The 25,381-nt window shown below is 42.0% G+C and overlaps 1 protein-coding gene across 7 annotated transcripts in view; it reads right to left on the bottom strand.

The window, feature by feature from the left end:
* FTO (FTO alpha-ketoglutarate dependent dioxygenase) overlaps positions 1-25,381 on the bottom strand; it is a 437,735-nt gene that overhangs the window by 401,357 nt on the left and 10,997 nt on the right. For 3 of the 7 annotated variants that reach the window (XM_090063580.1, XM_090063579.1, XM_090063578.1), the window contains exon 1: positions 14,263-14,402. The exons of 2 other annotated variants lie outside the window; for them this stretch is intronic. In XM_090063580.1, the coding sequence (XP_089919706.1) occupies positions 14,263-14,301 (39 nt within the window). In that variant the 5' untranslated portion in view covers positions 14,302-14,402. Of the gene's footprint in view, positions 1-14,262; positions 14,404-25,381 lie in introns of those variants that run through there. 2 more of the 7 variants (XM_090063581.1, XM_090063577.1) reach the window with 2 other exon arrangements.

Raw genomic sequence — 25,381 nt, 5'->3', positions numbered from 1 at the left:
GAAGTTTAATGGAGGCTGTTCAGAGCCTCACCATGTAAGCATTACAAACGTTAAGGAAATTTACCCTAGACAAGATACACATGTCAATAAGTGAAACCTGAGGGCCAGAGATAAGCAAGGTGGGATTAGGAAGGAAGCTGGGAGGAGACAGCAGATAGACTGGACCAAAAGCCTGAGAAGTAAAAGGAGCACACAAAGATCTGCACAAGTACAGAACGTTTAAGAGCAAGGCCTAAGGTAGTGCAAGAGAACCAAAGCAAGGTCCAGTGTTGTGGGAAAGCTAACAAACAGCCAAAACAAGGACTATACCTTCCAAAGAAACTGTATGCAGACCTGTGTACTAGCCAGTTCTTGTGCAATCCTTACCATTTAAATCTGTCCTTGAAATGTAAGTAACAATAATTTTATCTAGTTGCATCCTTCTTTCTTTTGGTACTTCGTGGCCAATTATGGTAAAAGTTGCTCAACAGGATACATATAAGAGAATTCCTGTCGTCAACCAGATGCAAATTTAATTACTTCAAGTTAAACCTTCCATCTTGTCTAGAGGTCCTTCAAAAATGCAACTGTAAACAAGCACTACATTGCAATCAGGTGTCAGGAGCTTATTTGATCTCTTGCAAAATATGTCATAAATCACTGGCAGAAAGTGGGTCGAGAGGCAGAACAAAGGAAAAACCTGTCAGTAGACTAGGTAACTCATGTGAGCATGCCTATTAGTGCACTGGATCTTTCTGCTTCTGTCTAACGCTGTCCATATAAAATGTTCCTACCTTGACAGTGGTTCTGTTATCTTCCATTTGATGCAATTTTTCTATAGTAAGCAAAAATCTGGGGAAACAACCGGTAGAGTAACCAAAGGAAACACTAAAGGCACCAAAATTATTCTTAAAAAAAAAAAACAACCCAAAAAACCAGCATGTTATTCTTCATTTCCTACAGTTTTCTATGAATCTTTTACAAGTATTTCAACATATGTGAGAGAAACAATAAAAACACTACATAAAACTTAGAAGCAAATTAGCTTCTACCTTTCAACAGTCTTACCAAAGGTCCCAAATATGTATGGTCTCTAAAGAAAAAAAAAATAGTATTGTACAACTGGCTGGCAGCATTATGGATATTTTTCTTTACTTTCCTAAAAAACAGAAGGTACAGGCCAATGTCAGAGGCAATATAACTGACAGTCTTGTGACCAGACTAGACTTCTAATAGGTCACTCTTCATTACATATGATTCCATTTAAAACTATTTCAGAACTTTATGTAACATAGTATCAGTGCTAATAAATCTTAGAAATCAGTAAATGTGAAAATGGAGAGGAATGAATATGGCAGAAAAATGCAAAGATATTTTTATTATTCATAAGCATGTACTCAATTATTAGTAAGTGTATAGACATGATGCAAGAAGCTGTATTAATGAAATGTTGTGGCTACACAGTTAAAATATAATAAGTGCAAATCCAGAAGTAAAAAGGCCAAATTTATCCCTGATGTAATGCTAGTAAAATCAATGCAGCTACACCAAAGATGAACTGAAGCAAATACTAACAAAACACGTAAAAGACTGGAGAACAGACCCCTCTCTCATGGGATCACAGCTTTGGGAAATGGAATGGGGACATGCCTATCACCATGAAAACAAAAGAAGGGTAACTTTCCTGTCTGGGTGAGGACTGGACCCTTTGACATCTTCCACTCCTCTCTTTCCTGTGTGAGACATAGATTCTGATCCCAAATGAGGATACCTGCTCCCCAACCATTATTTCTACTTGCCCGGGGTCTTAATGACCCAACACATTCTGAGACTACAAACAGACAACCAGTTTGATGTAGCCTTGATTACACCAGGAAATGACTCATCAAAACAGACATGACCCAGCCATTTACTTGCTAGGTTTAAATGGCATTTAAGTTGAATTGTCCATGATTGTTCTGAGGCAAATAATTAATTCAAATAATTCATCAGTACTTAATGCAAGACATTGAGCTTGGTTGCCTGGAGGGTCTGGGGTTTGATACAAAACAAAACACTCCAATGCAAATGAAGCCTGTTGTCTATTTTCAGCCTGAGACAGAAGGTCAGAGTCCAGCATTTGTGAAAGGAATTTGTAGTTTAATGATTTTACATTCAGAAGAACTGGGAAGGAAACAGAGACGCTTACTGAGCAGGCATCCAGCAGAGCAAGTCGCAGTAGTGCAAAGTTTGTATATTAGCAAAAAGTGTTCAAAACAGGCCAGCTTACCACCTTCCTAAGCCAGCGAACAACTACCCCATGTTTTTCAGTTTTTAGAGTGTTCTGATACAGGAACCTCAGCAACTAGACTCTCTTGTACCCTGGAATGCAGACCAGCACAAAAAGAAGGGAAAAATTGCTTCTTTATAAAATAATCTAAAGTTTTAATAATAATATTAGTGTGTTTCTTGTGGGGGAGGGGAAGAAGACAATCCAGCTTTCTTGAAGTTCTAGATTCTGCAATCCCACTACAATGTAAAATGAGATGTCTGTAAGAAACAGTGCACATTACCAGGAAAGAAGAGATGCAGTAATGCCAGCTCTCACGAAACAGTAGTGAGACTCTCGGGATTTTCCTTCTGGCACATGTAGAGAGCACCCGGCTGCTAAGTCTGTAGAGGGGAAGGGGCTGGAAGGAAAGAAAAGGAACAGATCGAGACCCCCATGGTGAGGGAAGGAGTGGGGGTCTCGATCTGTAACAGTCTATAACCAGACAGCATTTTCAGTGGTATTTTAAAGCCTACAAAGGCACTGTAATACCCCAGGAAACTCATCCAGAGCATGGGGGGAGCTCCCCACCATTGCACACAACCCCAGGGGAGGTGTGGGGGCATGTGCCCCCCAGATTTGTGTGCAGGGCAGAGGTGGGCTGCCCGCACTGTGGACTGGAGCTCTGTACCCTGCTGTCTTGCCCTGGGAGCTGTGCAAAGCCCATGGCCCACTGAGCGGGCAGGGGATATGCCGCACACCCAGTGTGCAGCTCCCAAGAGCAGAGGCAGGAGCTGAGGTGAATGGGGACCGGGGCATTCTGCACACTACGGACGAGTCGTCCAGAGTCATGGGGGGCATGGCTCCTGGCCACAGTGCGCACCCCAGGAGAGGCATAGGAGGCATGTGCCCATCATGCAGCAGAGGCGGGCTGCCCACTGCACGCTGGGATTCTGCAACCTACTACCTTTGCCCCGGGAGCTCAGCCACATGACGCCATTACTGCCCACCGGACAGACAGGGGATGTGGGTCGAGCTGGCTGTGCAGCACGTCCCCTGGACACCCAGCAGCACACTGGTGTTGTGCGACTGAACTCCCAGGGTAAAGGCAGGAGGGTGCAGAGCCTGCAGTGGGCAGCCTGCTTCTGTCCCACAGGGGGGTACAAACCCCCCATGGCTCCCCCAGGGAGTTGTGCTCCCCACCCCCTGTGCCTCTGGATGACCCACCCCAGCCCCAGGGCCCCATTCACCCCAGCCACTGTTTCTGCCCTACTCCCTTCCTTACCACGGGGGCCTTGATCTCCCCACCCCTACCCCTCCACTTACCAACTGGGTGCTGTCTGTGTGTCTCCATCTGTGTGTGCGTCTGCTCCTCACCCCAAAGCAACAGCACCCCAGGCCTGCTGCTGCTGCTCACTCCTGACCAACAGTACCCCACTTCCTGCCAGGGTGGCTTCTGGCTCCACACATATCCACAGCCCTTCACACCTTCACAAGTAATGCCCCCCTATAACAGGAGAGCATTTTCAGTGGTATTTTAAAGCCTACAAAGGCACTGTAAAGTCTCTTGATATCGCAGTTTTCCTCTACATACAAACTCCCCTTTGTTCACCTGCCATGACTTGATGTTCCTTGGTTCTTGAAGAGGAGGTTGCCCCAAGGCTTTCCAGGTAAGATCTACACTCACACTCACCAAGGTGAGGGGCTTTTACCTTACAGGCTAACTGAACGCTCCTTAACGTGCCCCTTCCCTCGCAGGTGTTAGCTGTATGTCTCTGTTGGGACTTCAGCCTACTCGGCTTCTGCCCCGTTTCTCTCCAGCTAGGCCCACCTGCCTAGACCTACTAGATAGGGGAACGCTCTGAGGCTCTAGCACCTTAATATGCTCTTGGCTTGTGGCCTTATACAATTTCACAGACTCTCTGTTGGGGCTTCAAGCCCATCTGGCCTCATCCCCCTTTTTATATGGCTAGGCCCTTTAGCCCAGACCTGCTGTGTCAGGCCCAGCTTTAAGGCCTCAGCCCCCAACCGCGCCCCTGGCCCTTGCCTGCTGTGCCCCTCTGCAGCTGGGCTCTCCAGCCCCTCTGCAGCTGTGCTCTGTGGACTGATGAGGCTGCCTCCTCCCCTACAGCCTCAGCCACAAACCACTGGTTTACACATCCAACATAAACAGTAAGCCCCTAGGCTATAACAAAGTAAGGGTAAAGAAGGCAATCTGCCTACTTACAGTTCCGTGGCTCTGTCTCTGTGTCCCACCACCTGATGCCCTCCCTTGAAGAGCAGCCACAGCTTCTCTGGGAGTTCTCAGGAGTCCAGTCCACCCTCTCAGTCAGCCCCCTGTGGTCTCTTTTGGTCACCTGACACATCAATCAACTGACCAGCCAGTAGTACCCCCCATGGTAGTACCCCCCATTCCCAACCCACAGTACTCAACCCCCATGTGCCATGCTGATGCCCCTCAGTCCTGACCCAAAACCCCACGCCCAGCACTCCCAACCCACCATAGCCCTGTTTCCTCGGTCTCCCGGCTGCCTTGCCTCTGCAACCTTTTTCCCCCACAGTGGGGTGCTGCCTACAACCCAGCCTCCTCCACAAGTTGCATTCCCATATCTCACAGTGAGCAAATGCTGCTGCAAGATGAATACATAGAAAAAGGCAAGTGCTAGGACCCTGGGGGGGTGCCTTCTCTGCTGAGGCAGAGAAACTCAACTGAACTTGGTAGGTGCTAGGACCCTGGGGACATCTCCTCTGCCACTGGGCAGCCATGCAGCTCCCTGCTGTACCCCCCTCCCCCCAGCCTTGCTGCAGCCCCAGCACCTGGACAGCTTCTCCCAGTGCCAGCAGGCACCTGCCCCCCTCGCACAGCATAGCTGACCAAAATCCCAGATATTTGATCGGATTGAGATTGGGGATCCAAAAAAGGACACGTCCGGGAAAACCCAGACGTATGATAATCCTAGTTAAAGCACCCATGCTGCCATTTTGAAACACATGATGCTGAATACATGTGACACTGTGGGTGCTTTAATTAAAAGGCAGCTCTGAGAGCTACTTGAATTAAAGCACCCCCCCCCCACCCTGGAGCACATGTATAGACACCATAAGTTCTCTTTAAAGGTAACTATTTTACATATTTTAGTATAGGTATGTCAGATGAAAAAGACTGACCATTGAAATGTTTCTCTCTCTCATGTAAATTATGTTTAGTAAAAGGCACATCTTTTATGTATATTTATGTGTTATTGAGTAAATACATTATATTTATGTAGTTCCCATCTAGGTTCTCATCACTGGCAGAATAAATCTATTTTAATAAAAAGTTTCTGAAATGGCTGTTCAGACATCTTACTGAAATACAGAAAAAAACTGTCATTTTAACCAGGAAATTTTGAGAGCCAATCCTTTATTCAATATGTAGTACTTGTGCTGTAGACAGTTTGCTTCTTTGCTTGAAACTCTTTTTGATTTTTTTTAAATCTTGCAATAGCATTTAATCACTCCAAAATGTGCTATATTTTTCTCATTCCAATAAAATTTAAATAGGAAAAAATATTATTCATATCTCTATATTATAAATGATTGTATACATGAAGTGGATGAAATTATTAACATTAATGTTTTGGTACGCTATTCAGAAAACGAATGGTAGGTGAAGTAATTCCATCTATTACTTACAGGGTTCAGTAACGGTTGTAAATGAGAAAATTGCAATAGACATACTGAGTAATAATCAGAGCTAAAACGACAACTGTAACAATATATCTACTGTGGAAATGTACTAATATGAACACAGACTAATCTATGATTTTTCGTCACTGATAAATATTGCTATCCAGCCACATTTCAAATTATACTTTATTCACTTAGTTTGAGTAAAACATTGCTGTATAACCTACTCTATTTAAAATTTTGATCATTCGATTTAGAAACACAGATAAAATAAAAAATGATGTTTATTGTGGTATTAAAATAGGTGCAGCGCAACATCAAGTCACTACATCAACCTCAAACTACAGCTAGGAAAATGTACTATACCTTTCCATGCTAGGTAGCTACAACTGTGACATACACAATTTTGCTGGTATAATGTCATAAGCTACACCAGTTGTCAGCATAAGTTCCATGAGGTTTCTTGTTAACATTTACTGATACCATGTGATCTCTGTATAGAGGCTGCACCAGTAAATGCTCATGTCAGAATAGAACAGATGTAAAATTTCTCATTTTTTGAGAGCTTCAGTGGTCACCCTGATAAACATAGTAAACTGCCTTAACTGCCAAGTAACTTTACCTCATTGTTTGCTCTCTTCTATTAGTAAGATAGGATTAAGGTAACAATCTGTTTTTCTAAACCAAAGCTGAGAAGATGTCAAGATTAGTCTATGAATCCACTAAACAACTTCTACAAATAAATCTAGAAATGACTCTACATATACAATGGTCACCACTATAAATACGTTAATTGCTTTAGATACCTAAATATTCTTAACATGCTCTTTGTACTTTTCCCTATAAATGACCAATAATTACCTGATCAAGAATGCCTAGCATTCAAAAGCTTGAATAACTTTATCCTAACCATGCAGATGGTCCAAGAAAAGAAGCCATTGACAAAATGTTGGCCTCTCATGTAATTCCTGGACAATTATGGCTATAACCACTCCTTAACAACAGAAGAATAGTGAAACATGCAGAAAAATAATTGTAAGGAGACAATGCTAACTTTGAAGACATTCCAAGTGGTCTTTGGAAGAAACCCTAAAATTTCTGCTCCCTTTGAAACACTGAATGCGTTTAGCACTTTGTTTCTGCTGAATTCTATATTGTATATATTTCAGTATTTAAAATTCCTGCTACACTTTTCTGCAAGCATTGCTACATTACAGACAGATCAATGTGAGTTTATATGGGTGCATTAAAGGGATTTTAATTGTGGGAAGCAGACTGGCCAAGAAAGCATCACTCAAATATTTACTTATTCAGTCTCCTCTCCTGACATTCACACATTTGCTATCCTTTATGGACAGAGAAAAGCATTAAGGTTCATACTGCAGCCTGAAACTGGGGATCACGTAGAAGGAACACTACAGCTAGGGGTGTCTGGATAGGCCACTGAGCAGAGAGTACAGCCAGAACCAGGGGCGAAAGAATAACTGTTGAAAACAATAAGCCAAGATGGGTAGATCCTGGGAAGGAGGAGGAAACATTGGAATAAAGGCCTAACCATGGATTGTGGGGATCTAACAAAAATCAATACTGGGTTTCCTGGCTAAAGTGGGAAAGACGCTGTGAAAGTGTATTGTCCTGTGAAAGGGCAATATTCTTTCCCTAAAAATCTTCCCAACCCAGAAAGTGGAGGGAAGCACCCCTTTCTTGTGGAAGTTCAAAAACAAACAAGAAATAAGGTCATTAACATGAAGCAGAATGCCTACCATGGATCCCTAGGGCATAGAATGGGTAGGAAAGGGAAGGTCTATGTAGCAGAGCTCACTTCAGCCGATGCTGTTTCTGCTAAAGTAGCAGCAACTCAAGTGACTGCATATCCTCATTTGAGCCACAAAGAAAAATTTAGGATATACCAAATTTTATAAAGTTTCAAGTATTCTGATCAACAGCTTGGTTCCAGTACTGCAAATTGGGACATTAATTGAAACATGCATCATGAAAAGGTAGTTATGCACACTCACAACTGAGCTGAAAAAGCAAAAATGTTTTTTCTACATACCTCAAGGTACCAGGCAGCTTGTGAACACTGTGATGCTGGGGCACATGGAGTGCCCCCACAGAAGTGTGTGTGGGGCTCCCCAGAACACTCGGCGGCAGACCCGGAAGTGGGCCAGGAGCACTTCTGGTCCACCTCCGGGTCCACCAGAGAGTGCGCTGGGGCGCCCATCCAGCTCAACAACTGGTGCCTTCTGGGTCTGGGGGGCACCCAGAGTTCCCCTGAAGCCAATCACAGAGCTGCGGGGACACAGGGGGAACCCCAGCACACTCCCTGGTGAACCCAGAAGTGGACTGGAAGTACTTTCGGTCCACTTCTGGATTCACCACCAAGCACCCCCCCACGCTCTTTTTGGACGCTCCATCTGCCCCAACATCACAGCATTCTTGAGCCATGCCTGGTGCCTTGAGGTATGTAGAAAAAACATTTAAAGCTGTGTCTATGGCCGAATCACTGATTCTCTGAATCAGGCCTTCCATCAGTTCATGGAAATAGGAGATTTCTCCCTAGCTTGCTCTTTTGGCCTAAGGGCAACTGAGATTCGGGGCATCCAAACTCCAAGACCTCTGGGCTTGGGGCCTGCACGTAGGATGCCTACCATGGATTTGTTAGCATCTAAAAAAATATTTTTTGTAGTCAAATTAAGTATGTTAGAGTAGATGTTTGACTTTTAGTGTATTGTTTGGGGGGGTTTTCTGGTTCCAAGATGGCAAACTTACCCTTCCAAAAAGAGTACTTCCAGGGGGAAAAGGGAGAGACTTCTAGTGGCAGAGGTCAGGGATTATGGGCAGGACTCCTGGTCCCAAGATGGCAACCAGGGGGCAGGTCACCTGTCAGGGATGGAGCTACCCTTGCAGCCCTCAACAGCTCACCAAAACTCATTAACTGGCCCTCCAGCCAAAATAATTGCCCACCCCTGACTTGTTCATCTAGAATTAATGCAGTTTACTTTTTTTTTTTAATGCTGCAACTTTTAGCAGAGATACTCTATAAACATACTATTAAAACAGCACTTTTGTACCACTTTATATGTAGTACAAACTATTTTTTTCATCTTTTTCAAGTCCAAATGAGTCCCAAATTGCACAAAGCCCAATAGTCAAGTTCCTAAATTCAAATGAGCTCATCAACTGACCCCCACTGACTGAGCCACCATTAGTCTGAGGCTTTGGATATGCCCCAAATCCAGGCAGGCATCCTACATGCAAGCCCCAACCCCAGAGGTCTTGGAGTTCAAATGCCCTGTCTTCCTTGTAGCCTTTTAGCTAAGATCAAAGTAGTACAAACTATGCACGATATTAGTCTAAGGCTAAAAGGCTCATGATTTACCATATAATTCATTGAGCTGGGCCTCAGCAGACCCAACATTACTTTAAGTCATGGTGACCCCGCAGTGTAGCACTGTTCTATATGTGTGTGTACTTCAGATATCCTGCCACATAGGATCCATGTGCTGCTTAGCCCTCTGCTCACAACTGGAACTTGGTGCTCATGTCAAGTGCTGGGATCCTTCAAAAATTTATATGCAAATGAGACACAGTGCAACCTCATGCAGCTTCACCTCATGGAGGGTGGGCTGCACTACACTAATCATATGTGACAGACTGGGAGAGCAGGCAACAGAGGAGTTCTGGGTGAACTGCTTAGGGCCCCATTTGGTCATGTTTGCCAAACATTTAAGGCTAGTAAAGAAGCAGGAATCGTTAGAAATGAAAAAGAAAGGCATAGCTCGGTCGAAGTGAAGATGAATTTGAAACATATTACATGTAGTGGCTCACCATGACCTGAAAAGGAGTTGGCACTGAGGGAGATTGATCACAATAAGTACTACAATATATCTTATGAGCTGAACTAACTTATCCTTGTAGTAGGGTTGGCCTCTTGTTGGCTAAGATCAAATATCCTGGGTACACTGGTTTGTTCCCCAGACCAAGATGGCTTTGAATGGCATTGTGTAGTAGAGGGTGGAGACCTACCCAATGCACTGTGGACAGGACACCTTATAAGAGTCTGGTATAGCCTCCCAACAGGAGGTTCTCAGCCACATGCCTATTTTATGGAAATAGGGGATTTCTCCCTAGCTAGCTAAGGGCAACTGAGATTTGGGAGCATCCAAACTCCAAGACCTCTGGGCTTGGGGCTTGCATATAGGATGCCTACCATGGATTTGTTAGCATCTGAAGTCCCTGCCTGAACAGCAGGGGACAAAGAATACTTGCCTGTGGTAGCACCACATGGACTTGAACAATTAAGTTCTGTTCAGTCAACAGAATTTGGAACCAATTTGGCTAATTTGGCCTGAAATAACATTAAAAAAACCCAAAAAATTCTCTGTCTTTTGAAGAAGATATTTTTGGTATCAAGACAAGGGCGTTAGGGCTGGCTCTGGCCTTCCTGGTGCCATCCTAGTACTGCAGTACCTCCAGCTAAGGTGCCAGGTCCCTGTGGAGGGAAACACCTACCATTTTTTGTTTTTACTTTATATATTAATTTATTTTGGCCTTTCAAGTAAATAAATAGAAGAGGGACCATTGGTATGTTTGCCCAATATTGGCCATATGTTTTATAGCAGGGGCGGGCAATTATTTTGGGCAAAGGGCCGCTTACTGAGTTTTGGCAAGCCATAGCTAAATTTGTTCAAATAAATGAAACCACAGCATCTTATAAGGATTTATACGTACTAACACATAAAAAAATGCAAATCATACCGAACTAAGATTACAGAAATTAAATACAAGTTGAAAGAAGAATTTATCATGTAATACCAACAGTTACAAGGTACTCTATCACATGTATCAAGATGCAGTACTGCAGGTTTTCAACATGTGGTCCACAACTACATCCAAGTTCTTTCACAAACCCCTACGATCAATCAAAAGTAGGTGAAGTCCCACACTTACGATTCAGGGGTCCGCATCTCCATTCAAAAATTTCCAAAAGGGTCCACACCTTGATTGAAAAAAAAAGTTAGGGGTCCACAAATGAAAAAAAAGGTTGAAAACCACTACTGTGTTAAAAATAGAACTGTTTGTTATCAACAACTACAAGTTAGAAAAACAAAGCTGCTATCTGAATAACTAGGGATATACCATATTTGCCAATTTTCCCTCCTGTGGGTCCCCCTCTACAACATAGTATCCAAGCATCTACAGCGAACCAGAAATTAACTCTTGTCTTAAGGCTTCAAAAAGGTGTCACCGTCGCAATCACCCTCTCAGTTTTCTGAATCCTTAGGTTGGACACCTTAAACAAGAGTTAACACCATAATTCTGATTGTACCTTGTTCTATTTAACTGAACCCAATACCCAGAATGGAAAGTCTCCTGCCTTTCTCACCAACAGCTGGTAATTCATGACAAATAGTTCAACAAGCTTCACTTGCGATGCTACAGGAACTGTACTACCACTCACAGTTTTCAGTATCTTGGATAAAGATTTTGTTTTTCCATGACGTTTCCATATTTTTCATGACTAAGTTGAGACTCCAGTTGCACCATACCAAAAATGTATATCTTGGCTTTTTAAACTCTCAGCACTCAGTAATGGGATTAGAAGAATTCACAATACGGCTCTCCCAGGTGTGAAATGTAACAAGGCAGAAGTCAATCACTTACTTAATGCAGTGGTTTGTGTGAGGATACAAAATTTTAAAAAAAGCTACCACCATGCTTTTGGAAACACCAGTAGCATAACTAGAGCAAGGCAACTCCAGAGACTTAGGCAGGCCCAGAAAAGACAGTTGGCCTACTACAAGTGCAAGATTTTAAATTCTTAAAACTTACATCAAAGCTTCAGCTGAAGTGCTAAAGTTCTGTCATTTATTGTATGATCTTGCATTATTTCATTATTTTAGCTTTCCCTACATATTTACCAACGACATACATGTTCAGGTATTACTTTTTTCTCTGTGCTCCATTTTAACTTTATGATTACAAATGCATTACCTTTTCTTATTTTAGAACTTTGTTAAAATGTTTAAAAAGAAATAAACTATCAATAAATCTGAAAGAGATCTTTCTGAAATTTCCCTTGTAAATATTTTATTGTATGAACAGTTCCACATAGACAGCTATGTAGAGATGCATCACTTCAGCAGTAATGCTGAGAGGAATTGTCCAGATCAAACATAATATCTACAAAACCTCCAGTGTGTGCAAGGCACTACTTTTACTTGAAGAAAATACAATACCAACTTATACCTTACAAGGCCCACTATATTCCATAATATCACTAGCTCTGTACAGTCTTTGAGCTTCTGATATTAAACCTCATAAAGTAAAAAGTTGTGATGAAATACAATTACTATTACTGTTGCATTGGGAGTAAGTTGTAGAGCACTGCTGACTTGAAGTACAATCTTTCCATTAGTCTCAAGTGCTATGTGAAGTTAAATCTAGGCTGTTTCATAGCTTGTATTCATGGATTTAAACCAAGTCATCACTAAGAGATGACTTAAATTGAATCTACTAAAACAATGCTCTTACCTGCTTAATGCCATCTAAGAATTTTCAACATTCCAAAGTAAGAAAAAATGATCAGCCCAGAATTACCTTTACACTCAACTGCTAGAGACCCATGAATGGAAGACCAGAGAGAATGGGCACATAAGGATCAAGTGGGTCTCAAAATGCTGTCATAATACACAAGTGATTTCAAGCCTTGATGCTAGCCTAGCATCTGCTCAAATCATGTAAATTGCATGGACCAAAATACTTAAACCACATCATAGCTTCAGTACTGACTCAAGAGATGTCTGACTCTGCGTGTATAAAAAGACCCAAGACAAGTGAAAAACAGGGTTAAATGCAGAACTTGAACCTTGAGTGTTTGAGGTCAACAGATGGAATCTCTTGGTACATGCTATGTGTCCAATGATACCAAAAGCTCACACAATAAAGAATCTCTGCATTTCTTTACAGCCTTGTTTAGTAGCATAAACCAGTTCCTCCTTTCTACCCCCGAGTATATTTTATCAGTAGCCAGAAATGTCAAATAGTTCTATGGTAAACAGAAATATCCTGGCCTTTTTTATTTTTATACATGCTGATACTAAAGAAGGTGACAATATAATCTGCCTTAGGCAACTCTATCACCATCCACAGTAGACAGGTCATTTTCCTTTTATCAAAGAAGAGAGTAGGTCGTCACATTTTAGCACATGTTGACACCACTGCTAGCAAAAAGAGATAAGAATTCAGTGCCCTTAAGGTGCCTTAACCTCTATTTTACCTAATACAGATATTTCACAGCTACTGCATTAAAGTCAGAAGAGAGACAGACTTGTACCCTCAAAGAATGCACTACAAAGGTCTCAACCTTTGTGACAAGCTGATATTTGTACTGCAGAGAGTGTAGGTGACAACAAAGTACTTCCCTTAAGGTATTTCTCTCTCTCTCTCAAAATATATATATATTTTGGGTAATAGGATTTATAATTCTCTTAAAGCAATAACAAAGATCCATGGATCTTTAACCTCTCAAATAGGTGCATACCATTTGTCAATACTTCCCAAAGTTGAAAGAAGGAACTGGAAACACCAGTAGTGTAACAAGAGCAGGGCAGCAGCTCTGAGAGCTGATTTAGGCCGGAGCAGAAAAACTGCAGCATCACAATCACAACAGCAGCAGAGCAGCCTCCAGAAGTTACATGCATCCTGCTGTCTGGCTGCCTTGTTATACCTCTGGGAAATACCTGTTGTAACCTGTAAGCAACTTCAAAAGTTTCTTTCCTCAAGAAAAGTCAAAACAGAAAACATTTAGTGTGAATCTGATGATAAACACAAGCCAGAATGTGATTGTTAAGATGGCATTTATCCAAAGTAGCCCTTGTTTGTAGTAATTCTTCCAGTGTTTAAGCTCCAGTCATTGTTACATGAGCTTTTTATTTTTTATTAGGATCTGTTCAGTTGAATAAGAGTTTTATGGCACCATTCCTTATATTGTGTATGACGACACTGAGATAAGAAATGTACCACCTACTATTATTTGACATTGTACAAGTAAACTATGTAACTATTTTTTTTTTTTTGAGACAGATGCAATGGAATCTTTAAATCCTTTTGCAATAGTTCTGCTGTAGAAGGCATCAAGGAGGCAACACCAGGGAGAAATCTTTACCACAACACTGAAGTAAGCCCACAATGTTCATAGCTGAGGGGCATCTTCAGTATTCACAAAGAATTTTTTCCCATTTGATAGATATTCTTGTGCATTCATGCACACCCATCCACCCACACACTAAATGGCATGACAACACTTGACATCTCCCCCTCCAAAATATAAGGATCTGACTCAAACTTGGCACAAGACAAACCTGTGGTTCCAGTGAGACCAGGTATTTGACACTTAACATATAACTTTCCCTTCTGGTTAGCAAGAAAGGCTGGTGTTGACAGACTCCAAGCTTTTCTTCATTCTGGAACTTAGCATCTGGCCTCCACAAGACTCTCCATCCCTATAAGGAATTAAAGGCTGATTTTGTTTCCACTGAAATCAATCGACTACAATGGAAGTAGTATCAGGTTCCTACAAGAGTGGAATTGATATTCCATTTGTTTGGAAAGAGTCCAGTTGATTTTGATACCTTACTGTGACATAATATTTAAATGAAAAGAATCAATTTGGTTCTATATCATGTTCAGATACCTGAGCAGCAAACCCAAATGCTGCATAATTTGAAAACTCAATTATATGCACATTTTTGCATGCATAAATTCAGTGCAGCTACGCACTGTTCAAGAAATGGGCGTTTAACAATAGCAGTTAGTAACCTCCAGCATACTGCTAAAATAATACTGTAAGGATGTAGTATACATGCACAAATATTATAATTCATTTAAGACAAAGCCTATAATGCAAATACAATAGCAAAGACTGATGTCACACCGTTTGATTCCATGATATCAGACAGTATCAGCCTTTGAGATTAATAGGAAGGAAGAGGGTGAGGATTTCATAAAGACCTCTATGCCATAGACTAATTTTTGAGACCAGTGTTTTTGGACAGAGGTCTCTTGAAAGTGACCCAGTCTATCAGCAAGGGAGAATGAAAGCTGCCTGTGAAAATATATCAAGGGCACCAAAAATATGAAGTGAACAAATGGGGGCTGCTATTTGTAGTCAGTCACACGAGTTTATTTTATGCGCTTTTATTTTTCCTAAGAAATACATGGCAGGTTGTTTTCTTTTCTGAAGAGTACAAACATTACTCACAAATTATGCACAAATAATTAAGCAATTAGCAAAATAATGATAGATTTATGCTTTGGATAAAGTCTTACATTACAAAGGAACCTATACCAAACCTAAGCATTTGCAAAGTCTGGTATTTTCCTTTTAAAATATCTATTTTAAAATATCTATTTCATATGTTCCATTTGAAATTGGCCAACAAGAAAAGGAAAAAAATGGGCATCTTTTAAACCTTATATAAAATTGAGTTGGAAAGCTCTTGGAGTAAAGAATAAATTCTACGCTAAAATCAGAATACAACTCTCGTAAATATGAATAGTTTCTACATGCTGATTCATATATAATTTTTTTTCCCAAAATAATTTACTTATACACCAAGTTTATGGTCTTATTTAAGTTAAAAGAAGGCTCCACATTCATTTTGATTAGGAATAAGCTTCAGCCCTTAATGTGAAAGTAGGCACTGCACATTAGTAGGTACAAAGCTGTCATCCATTAAGAATTTTTCTTGCTGGGCTTTTATCATGGGGCATTTATTACTCAGTGATCTTCTACCTCAGCGCTCTGCTGTTTTAAAATATTGAGTATTTATATGCACAGTTTTCTGAATTTGGACAGAAAAGTAACTAACCTTACTTTATCATATCCAAGCTAAACTTTCTACATTGGATTCCTATACCTATATTCTGTACCTGAAATAAATACTTCAAGCATTTTAAGTTCTCACAACTGCTTCACAAATCACACAGTGACCCCTTTTTATAATAAAATAGTGAGATCCAAAATGAACAGTCCAGCTTGACAACTAACCTCGGTCTAGTATCTGGTTGCTTATACTGCTGGCTGAAAAGCTGATAGGATACGCAAGACAAGCTGAGAATTTAACTGGCAGAGCTGCTCAGATCTAAATTGTGCTATTTGAAACTTAGACCACAGGAGACAACAGTTCACTTTTTACCCTGGCAACAGATTCAACCTCTTGGCCCCGTAAAAGTCATATGAATACATTTAGCACACACATACAAAATATCTTCCTATATTATGATTGAAGATGTATTCAACACGCTTATTTTTTATGCACATTTGATCATCCTGTTGACAGCCCTGGAAGTTAAGTAATATGGACTACTGCACATAGGTTTCAAAACCTTGATGGAGCCCAATGGCAGGCTACTTTTGACAGTCAAATAATGACAAGCACGTTGCAGGCCGATACCCGTCATTCATGAACATCTCGGCCTGCTCCAACCGTTGCGCAGCGACTAAGTGGAGGGTCAAAGGTTAAGCTCTAAGAAGACAGCAATGAAGGGCAACTGTCATGCACCACTGCATATTGTGAGGCAGCAAGGAGTGGTTGTCTTCTGAAGAACATGCAAAATGTTCTCATTCTGTCCAGGCAGACACATATCTGAAGGTCCTAAATGAGACCATTGCCAATTCATGAAGAGTCAAACTGACAGCATGCCATTCAAGCTGTCTGTCTCAAATTTGACTTTTTTCTATTTCAAATCACAAATGCATGCAAAGTATAAGGTTAAACAGAGCTCTTCAGCAGCTGTTTTAAGCAAGCTAGACTTCAAAAAAGGAACTGAAACTTTTTTTTTTTAAATGTTAAAACAGAAAAGTTCAAACAATCCATAAACATTATTAGGTTCTCTCTCTGAAGCTTATACTTATTTCTAAATTATATACTGAATTTTCTTTACCATAAAACAAAACTAGTGCATGACATCTTGTAATAAGAGCTAATAAAAACACCTGGAATTATGATTTTGTATGCATGTGTTAATACGCAATAGAACCACATCTATAATAGAATTGCAAATAAATATTTTGCATTGTTCTATAAAAATACTAATAATTTCCATTATAAATTGTTCCATAACAATATTTTGCTACTTGTTTAAAAGCACTGTTTGTGAAGAGTTATTGTTGCACAGTATGATCACCAATCATACTGCACTATTTTGCATAATATATACACACACATCTTATTTTTAACCCATTGCCAACAAAGATCTAATATTTTTACTTGCATGTTTAAATTATGTGATCACATTCAGGTTTGCCTACATTAACATATAAAATACTTGAAGAAAAAAGAAATATCCCCCCCCACCACACACTTTTTTTCCTTTTTTTTTTTTTTAGATATAGTGATGCCTGTCATTTTTCATTTAAACCAAATGCCCGGCATTAAATGTAATTAAGCTAAAAAAGGATCACATTGTTTAAGATTTTTATGCCCTTTTCATGAACAGATACTCCTTCCTGCACTGATGGGGCAAACACCACCCCTTAACAAAACAGATCAACACGCAACATGCCTGTCCTCTTTGCTGGGTCACTCGTAACATCCCATTGGTGACACTGGACATTGCTCTGTACCAATTTGTCAAGCCAGCGACACTTTAAAGGCCCTATTCACAAAATGTGTGCTTTGCAGACTAAGAAGAGAGTGAATCGTCGTTATTTATGAGGCATATGTTCGGTTCATACAGCATAAAGCCACGTTCCTGTCTCTCACATGCATTATATACATAACACACCAGGGCAGAGGTTCCATCTGCATGTCTTTTATTGCACCAGTCACACTGTCAGTGCCTAACATATAAATTATGAGAAACAAAGATTTTGTCAAAAAAGCCTAATCCAATCTGCATTTCTTGGGACTCTGGACAGATGGACGGACACACCATTTCCCTACCCACCTTGAGTGCTTTCCCCCTGCAGTTCAGGGAGAGGTAGGACAGTCCAGTAGTGTTCACTTGAGAACAAATAATGCACATTCCCTACTGTTTCCTAGCTTTAATTCAATGTCTGTACAATCAGAAAATACTACTTCCCTAATTCACAACAGTGTTGCGAGGATAGCCATGTTAAATAATGTGAGGTGCTTAGGTTCTTCAATAAAGGAATACTTGGAAGGATCCCAGAATATACTAGTTTTGGGTCAGAATCAGATATAAATGGGTATACAAAAATCAATATCAGATATTAAAATAATGTGGGCCGTACAAAAATAATTATGGAAGCCTGACAAAAGTATCTACAGTTGAAGCAATGGAACACACACGCATGCAAGCTCATCACATAGTACTGTCAACTGCCACCATTTAGGAGAAATGCCCTACTTGTAGTTATCCTTAAACCTACCTCCACTTGAGAGGAAAAATAAGATTTACCCTCAAGCTTGTGGAGTAAAGATAAAAAATGGGAATGCAAAAGGCTCAGAAAGAAGGCAAGTAATAACCTGGATTTGCTGGCCACTGTCAGTCAAGGAGTAATAGCAAGGTCCAGTACATCATCAGCAGGGATTTGGGTTTTCTGATTGCTGAGGAAAAACATGGATTTTGTTTTAAAAAGGAGAAAAATGCAGATTTCCCCCTTTACAGGAGAGAAACATGGGAAACCACAGGTTTCCCTTTGCAGGCTGGCAGCATTCCAGGCAGCTTGAGGCCACAGGGAGCAGAGCAGAGCAGTACAATTGAGCAGGGGGCGCCATGTGCATGTGTGCACGTGCACATGCACATGGCACCCAGGCAGCAGTAAAGATCAGCTCCCCACAGGTAAGTCTACTGTGGAGGGGGGAAGGCACCCAGGCCATATGTTGGGCAGGGGGGAAGTCACCCAGGTCACATGGGAGGGGAGTTAGAGGACACGCATTGGGAGGAGGGGGGCATGTGCCCCCCGACATTTCGGCACCCACAGCAGGACGAAACCAGCTCTGGGCAGGAGCCACCTCCACAGCCCAATGTGGGGGGGGACTCAGCACAGGAAGGAACTCCGTACCATCATAGCCACCAAGGTGAGGTACCTCGTCCCCACCCAGCAGCAGCAGTGGCACAACTCCACCCTGCTGCCTCACCATGGTGACACAGTGCCAAGCCCACCTGCTGAGCCACAGAGGTGGCTGCTGCCTGGAGCTGGTCTGGCCCGCTGTATGCCCCACACGCCCCTCCACAAGTGCAGAAGTCCCTTCCTCACACTAGGAGCGGAGGAAAGCAGGTCAGGAGTGAGGGGCACCGGCAGGGCCAGAGGGCTGTGGGTTGGGAGTTAGGAATGAGGGAAACAGGCAGGGCTGAGGGTAGTGGTTTAGGAATATGGGGCAATGGCATAGGCAGGGCACCGGCATATTAGGGCTGCTTAGTGCCACAAAGCAGTAGAGGGAGGCAGCCACTGCTGGACCGGTGTCCTGGTGAGAAATGGGGGCAGTGGAAGCTCTAATTTTCCACGATAAAAAGCCCAAAAATCAAACACCAAAATTAATAGATATTTAGAATTTATTTTATTATAATGATTGAGGCTATGGTAGGCTTCCAAATTGCTTTAAAATTGTAAATATGTCAATAAAATATTAACTGATACATATACATATATATATAGTGGTGTTTCATTTTAGTCATGGAAAAATGCAGAGTTTGAGTTCTTCAATCAAAGAATTTGTAACTTTTTTGTGAGAGAATTTGCAATTTTTAACCTGAAAAAACTAGGATCCTGGATCATTCGAGCTGTAGTGAGATTGGAGAGCAGCCCTGCTTCTTTTTCCTTACAACTGTAAAGAACAACAAACATCAACAACCAAGACTGGTTGAAATGGGAACCCAGGAATGCTGGCCCCTAATTTTGTTACTCATTAAAAACTTTTTACAGCAGTAGACATACTAGGTATACTGTTTAGACAGAAAAGCTTGTTGTAGTGCTCACTGGTGCAAGTCATGCTTTTCTCCATATTTTAGTCTCAATCATGTAAGCACTCATAATCAGGCATAATACTTATAAAGCCATCATATTCTTCTAATTATAAGGATGTCCACTTCTCCTCCAAAAGAACCATTAAAATACACTCGACTTAAGTGACCAACAATCCTGACTTTTTGTCCTTGCAGTATTTTTGTGCATACAATAGAAAGACAAAAATCAGATTTTTTTCAGTGCAGATTCTCTTTTTTTAAGGCTTTTTAGTGGTCCCTGTGGGTCCTTTCTTTGGCTATTTGATTTGGCACAGAAATCAATTCCCTCATACTGGGGCTATTTAACTGGAAGTCTGCAGCCTGTGAGCAGCTAAAATGCAACCCACAGTTCTTGGCAGCCACTGCCCACAATCTGAGCAGGGAACAGGGCAGGTCCACCTTCCCCATGTGCCACCCCCATGGTGTGCATCACCTAGCTGTACCAGAGTTGGAGAGCCATGCATTATACTGTATTCTTTCTTTTCTGAAATACAACATAAAATTGAAATTTCTCTCAAAATTATCAAGAAAAAATTATGAAATTTAAAGGGGGGGTTCATTTTGATAAAAGCAGTTCATTCTCAGTTGAAATTTTTCATTCTTATGAAATAAAAAGTTGAAAAGTCTAAAAAAAATGGTGTTTAAAGACTGAAAATTGAAATGCTACTGTTCAAAATACATAACTGAAAATACTTGCCCCCCCAAATTTTCTTTCAAAATTAACTTTAGCTCGAATCTATTGTTTCTGTAAAACATTTATATTTAGGCAAAGAAATGTTTTCCGATGAGAAAACCTTTTATCTGCAAATTTCTGGCCAGCTCTAATACTACCTTCCTGATTCAGAGGCAGAATAATGTCTCTGGTAGCACATGTATTTGGACAGAGCTAAGGGCTAAAATGTGCTGAATGAATGGAAGACCATGTTAACTTATACAACTAATTACAATGGAAACAGGAATTTTTTTTTAAGCTTATCTAAAGTATTTTTACGTTTCAAGGCTTTTTTGTTTTTTAAAGTGATATCGGTGATGGTGTCCAGGGCCCCATATTATTTGTTTATTTCACTGTTGTACGAGTGAGGAACCAAACTGATTCCCACTCCCACACTCCCAATCAGAGCATTCTGCCCACCGCTACTTTTGATTAATGCCTGTACCAATGTTATTGTAATTGTTTTTGGAGAATCTCCCAAGTAATAATACATAGTCTAAGTTTTCCACAACTCAAAACACCACTGTCCTTTAATAAGTTTACATACAGATAGGCATCATCAACAATCCTCTATCTGTGCTTTAAGAAAGTCTTTTTATAGAGTAAAAATGTGACCATGCACTTTGAAAAGGTGAAAACGTATAAAAAAAAATGCCCAAGTCAGGGGTCTGCAACCCCCAGTATGCATGCCAGAGCATGGCCTGAAAGGCCATTTTGCTCAGCACACCATAGTCAGACCATGTTCTAGGAAGCTGGTGCCGGCCACAGAGCCCAGGCTGTTTGCAGCTGGTGACCAAGGTTGCAAGCCCTGCTGCAAGCAGCCTGGGCTCCATGGCTGGCTGCAGCTGGGAACCTGCAAACAGCTGCAGAGAGTTCCATAGCAGCGAAGGCTGCACACACACTTCCAGGTGGATGGCAGGGGAGGCACCTGAGATGTCACAACCCTGGCACCTTCTGCGCCATCTGCCCAGAGACACACATGTAGCCACCACCACCATGGAGCCTTTGCTGGGGCTCCGAAGCCCACTGCAGCTGTTTACGACCTGCTGGCTGCCTGCTACGACTGCCCAGAGCCTGGGCTGGCTGCGGCAAGCAGCTGGGAGGCTGCACACAGCTGCACCAGGCTTTGGCCAAGTTTGGTGGTGGTGCAGCTGCACATGTGCCTCTGGGCAGACAGCAGAGGAAGGGCCAGAGTTATGTTGCCCCAGGACCCCACCCCTCCATTTGCCTGGAGGTACAAGTGCACCCACCACCACCACAGGGCCTGGCCGGGTCTCCGGTCCCCTGTGTAGCTGTTTGCAGCATCCTGGCTGCCTGCCACAGCCAGACTAGACTCTGGGCAACTGCAGCAAGCAGGCTGCAAATAGCTGCACCAGGTTCTGGAGCCCCAGCAGTGGCTTTGTGCCACCAGCAACATCATGTGCACCTTAAAGCACAGGGCAGAGAAGGGGCCAAGGCACCCAGAGGTGCATGTGCAGCCACCACCAGCAACAAGGATTCTCCCATGGTTTGCCCCAACACGCCAAGTCAAGGGGTGGGTCAGTGTTGCGATGTTTTTGGCATGCTGGCCAAAAACATTGCCAGCTCCTGGCCTATGTTACCTTACAGTCCCAAAACGAAAATCAATACCGTTTTGGCTACTCACTAAAGGGATTTTGAAAATCCCATCCATTTGTACAAATACCTATTTATTAGAGTTAACATGGAATGAAATAAGTCTCCTTCATCACATTTTAGAGTTTTGTTTTGGGGTTTTTAAACAATGTAACACTTTTCCTGGATGGAGAACTTCCAAGATAACATTCAACTGACCTGAATGATAAAATACTTCCGGAACATAGGAAACACTTTTAAACACCCAATTTTTTCAAACTTATTCTTATAGAATGAATTACTCTCTCTTATCTGCACTTCAGCTGCTTCTGCATGAAGCGCTCCCGTTCCATACATGATCATTTGTACATGACCAGAGAACTTGCATCTTTCAGTTCAGAATTCATAGATTGTTAGGGGCTGCAAGGGAACTTGCAGATCATTTGGTCCAGCCTCCCCCCTCCCCCCCGCTCTAGGCAGGAAGGCAACTGGGGTTAGGTGACCCCAGAGAAGTGATTGTCCAGGCTCCTCTTGAAAAGCTTCAGGGTAGGTGACTGCACCACCTCCGGAGGGAGTTTATTCCACAGTCTGAACACCCTGACTGTGAAGGAGTTTTTCCTGGTATTAAGCCTGACGCAGCCTTCCAGGAGTTTGTATCCATTAGTCCTGGTCTTCCCTGGGGTTGCCCTAGTGAACACCTGGACCAGGGAGAAGAGATTGATGTCATATATCTTGACTTCAAAAAAGCTTTTGATCTGGTATCCCATGATCACCTCTTGGCCAAACTGCCCAGTTGTGGCCTTGGCTCCACCATGATCCGCTGGCTGGGAAACTGGCTCCGTGGTCGGACCCAGAGGGTTGTAATTGATGGCAGTCACTCATCGTGGTGCCCTGTGACCAGTGGGGTCCCTCAAGGCTCTGTCCTTGGACCCATACTGTTCAACATCTTCATTAATGATGTGGACACTGGAGTCAGGAGTGGACTGGCCAAGTTCGCCGATGACACCAAACTTTGGGGCAAAGCATCCACGCCAGAAGATAGGCGGGTGATCCAGGCTGACCTGGACAAGCTCAGCAAACGGGCAGACGAGAACCTCATGGTGTTTAACACTGAAAAATGCAAGGTTCTCCACCTTGGGAGGAAAAACCTGCAGCATCCTTATAGGCTCGGCAGTGCTACGTTGGATAGCACTACAGAAGAAAGAGACTTGGGGGTCATCATTGACCACAAGATGAACATGAGCCTGCAATGCGATGCTGCGGCTAGTAAAGTGACCAAAACGCTGGCTTGCATCCATAGATACTTCTCGAGCAAATCCCAGGACATCATTCTCCCCTTGTACTCGGCCTTGGTGAGGCCGCAGCTGGAGTACATATTTATGTGATAGTCAATCATTACCCCTAGGTCTCTTTCAGCCATGGTGCAAGTCAAACTGTCACCACCAAGACCGTATGTATGTTGAAAGTTGTGTGCCCCCAGATGGAGCACCTTACACTTGGAAGTGTTAAACTTCATCTGGTTCCGGTCCACCCAACTCTTGGGCCGGTCTAGGTCTGTCTGTATCTGCAGAGCTTTTCACTCCCCCATCCAAATCATTGATAAAGATGTTGAAAAGCACCAGTCCAAGCATGGACCCTTGAGGGACACCATTGGCCATTTCGCACCAGGAAGACACAGATCTGTTCATGAGAAATCCTATCCTGTAGCCAGTTTCCCACCCACTGAACCATCGAGCAGCTGAGCCTACAATCTTCTAGTTTTCTAACAAGGATATCATGGGATACTAGGTCAAAAGCCTTTTGGAAGTCTAGTTATATAATATCTACCTCGTCTCCCATGTCCAGATGGTGAGAGACCTAGTCACAGAAGGAGATGAGATTGGTAAAACAAGACCTACCTGCAACAAAGCCATGCTGGCTGTCATTCAGAACCTTACCTTTTGTGAGCGTATTGCACATCCCTCAAGCCTGCGCCCCGGTTCATGGGTTTATGCCCATTGTGCTCAGCCTGGACTGAATATAATATTCAGCCTGGATTGAAAATTTCTACTCTTAGGTAATTTCATTCATTGCCATTATAGCCAAAAGACTCACTGGATGCCCAATCAATAATTGCTTACACAAATAAAACTTCTAGTAATGTCAGATGCCTGTCAAAAGGAATCCCAAATCAGGAACTTAATAAATTTAAGCCAAAAAACACATATTTGTCCAACAAATAAAATAAGACCTAAGCCACGTTGTTTCTATCACTATAAGAACAAAAATAGCAACGTCTATTTTACCATATTAGGTATCCTTTCAAGTATTCAATTCATGAAGCACCAGTTGCCTGGGGGTCATGAAATAATACTAAAAACTTTATAATCATTCATTGATTTAGTTTTCAGCATAGTATATCATTTGAATCCAATGGGAACATAAAGAGCTATTTGTGAGGTCAACCACAGTACAGACAGAGGCTGACATGATATCGATGGCAGGGTAGAAAGAAATTGCCAAATACAGCAGATCAATACCTCGTTTCACTGTTACAGCCTTCTGCAGACATAAAATATATATCTTTACAGCTACGAAAATAATAATAATGAAAGTGGGAGATAAATGCTTCCCTCAAGGTAAACTATTTGATTAGCTGAGGGCAAAGGTGACAATAGCAGTTACACTAAAGTAACTTTATACTCTTAAATAAAAGTGGTGGGATGAACAGCAGATAAAAGGGCAAAATGAAACTGAACTAATTCTGGGAGATATAGATGTAATTCTTTTAGGAAGTGGTGCATCATCTGCAGCAGGAAGAAAGAAAGACTGGTTAACCAAAAAACACAAGAGTCCAGAGCTCCCTGCCATAGTAAACTGCCATTTAAAACATTGGTACGAAATAGACTATTTGACAGATCCTTGAAACCTTCTATATAGTAAATGATATCACAGTAGTTTTGAAGTTCTTTGTTTTAAAATATGATATCCTTACTATGGCAGGGAACTCTGGACTCTTGTAAGAAGTTTAAGAGAAGGCAATATTATACCATACTGCCTAAAACATTAAAAAAAAATGATATTTTGGATGTGCCAAAACCTAAACCCCAGCCTATTAAAAGTTAACCAAATAACTGAGGGTATGGATTAATAATTGAAACGACAAGATTCCAGTCCTCCTCCCACTAAAGTCAATGGAAGTTTTATCACTGACTCCATTAGAA

This window comes from Crocodylus siamensis, chromosome 9, assembly GCF_052110815.1.
Source record: "Crocodylus siamensis isolate JL-2025a chromosome 9, ASM5211081v1, whole genome shotgun sequence".
NCBI classification, from domain to species: Eukaryota; Metazoa; Chordata; order Crocodylia; family Crocodylidae; genus Crocodylus; species Crocodylus siamensis.
The sequence above is the reverse complement of the archived record's forward strand: the minus strand, read 5'-3'. Positions and strand labels throughout refer to the sequence as shown.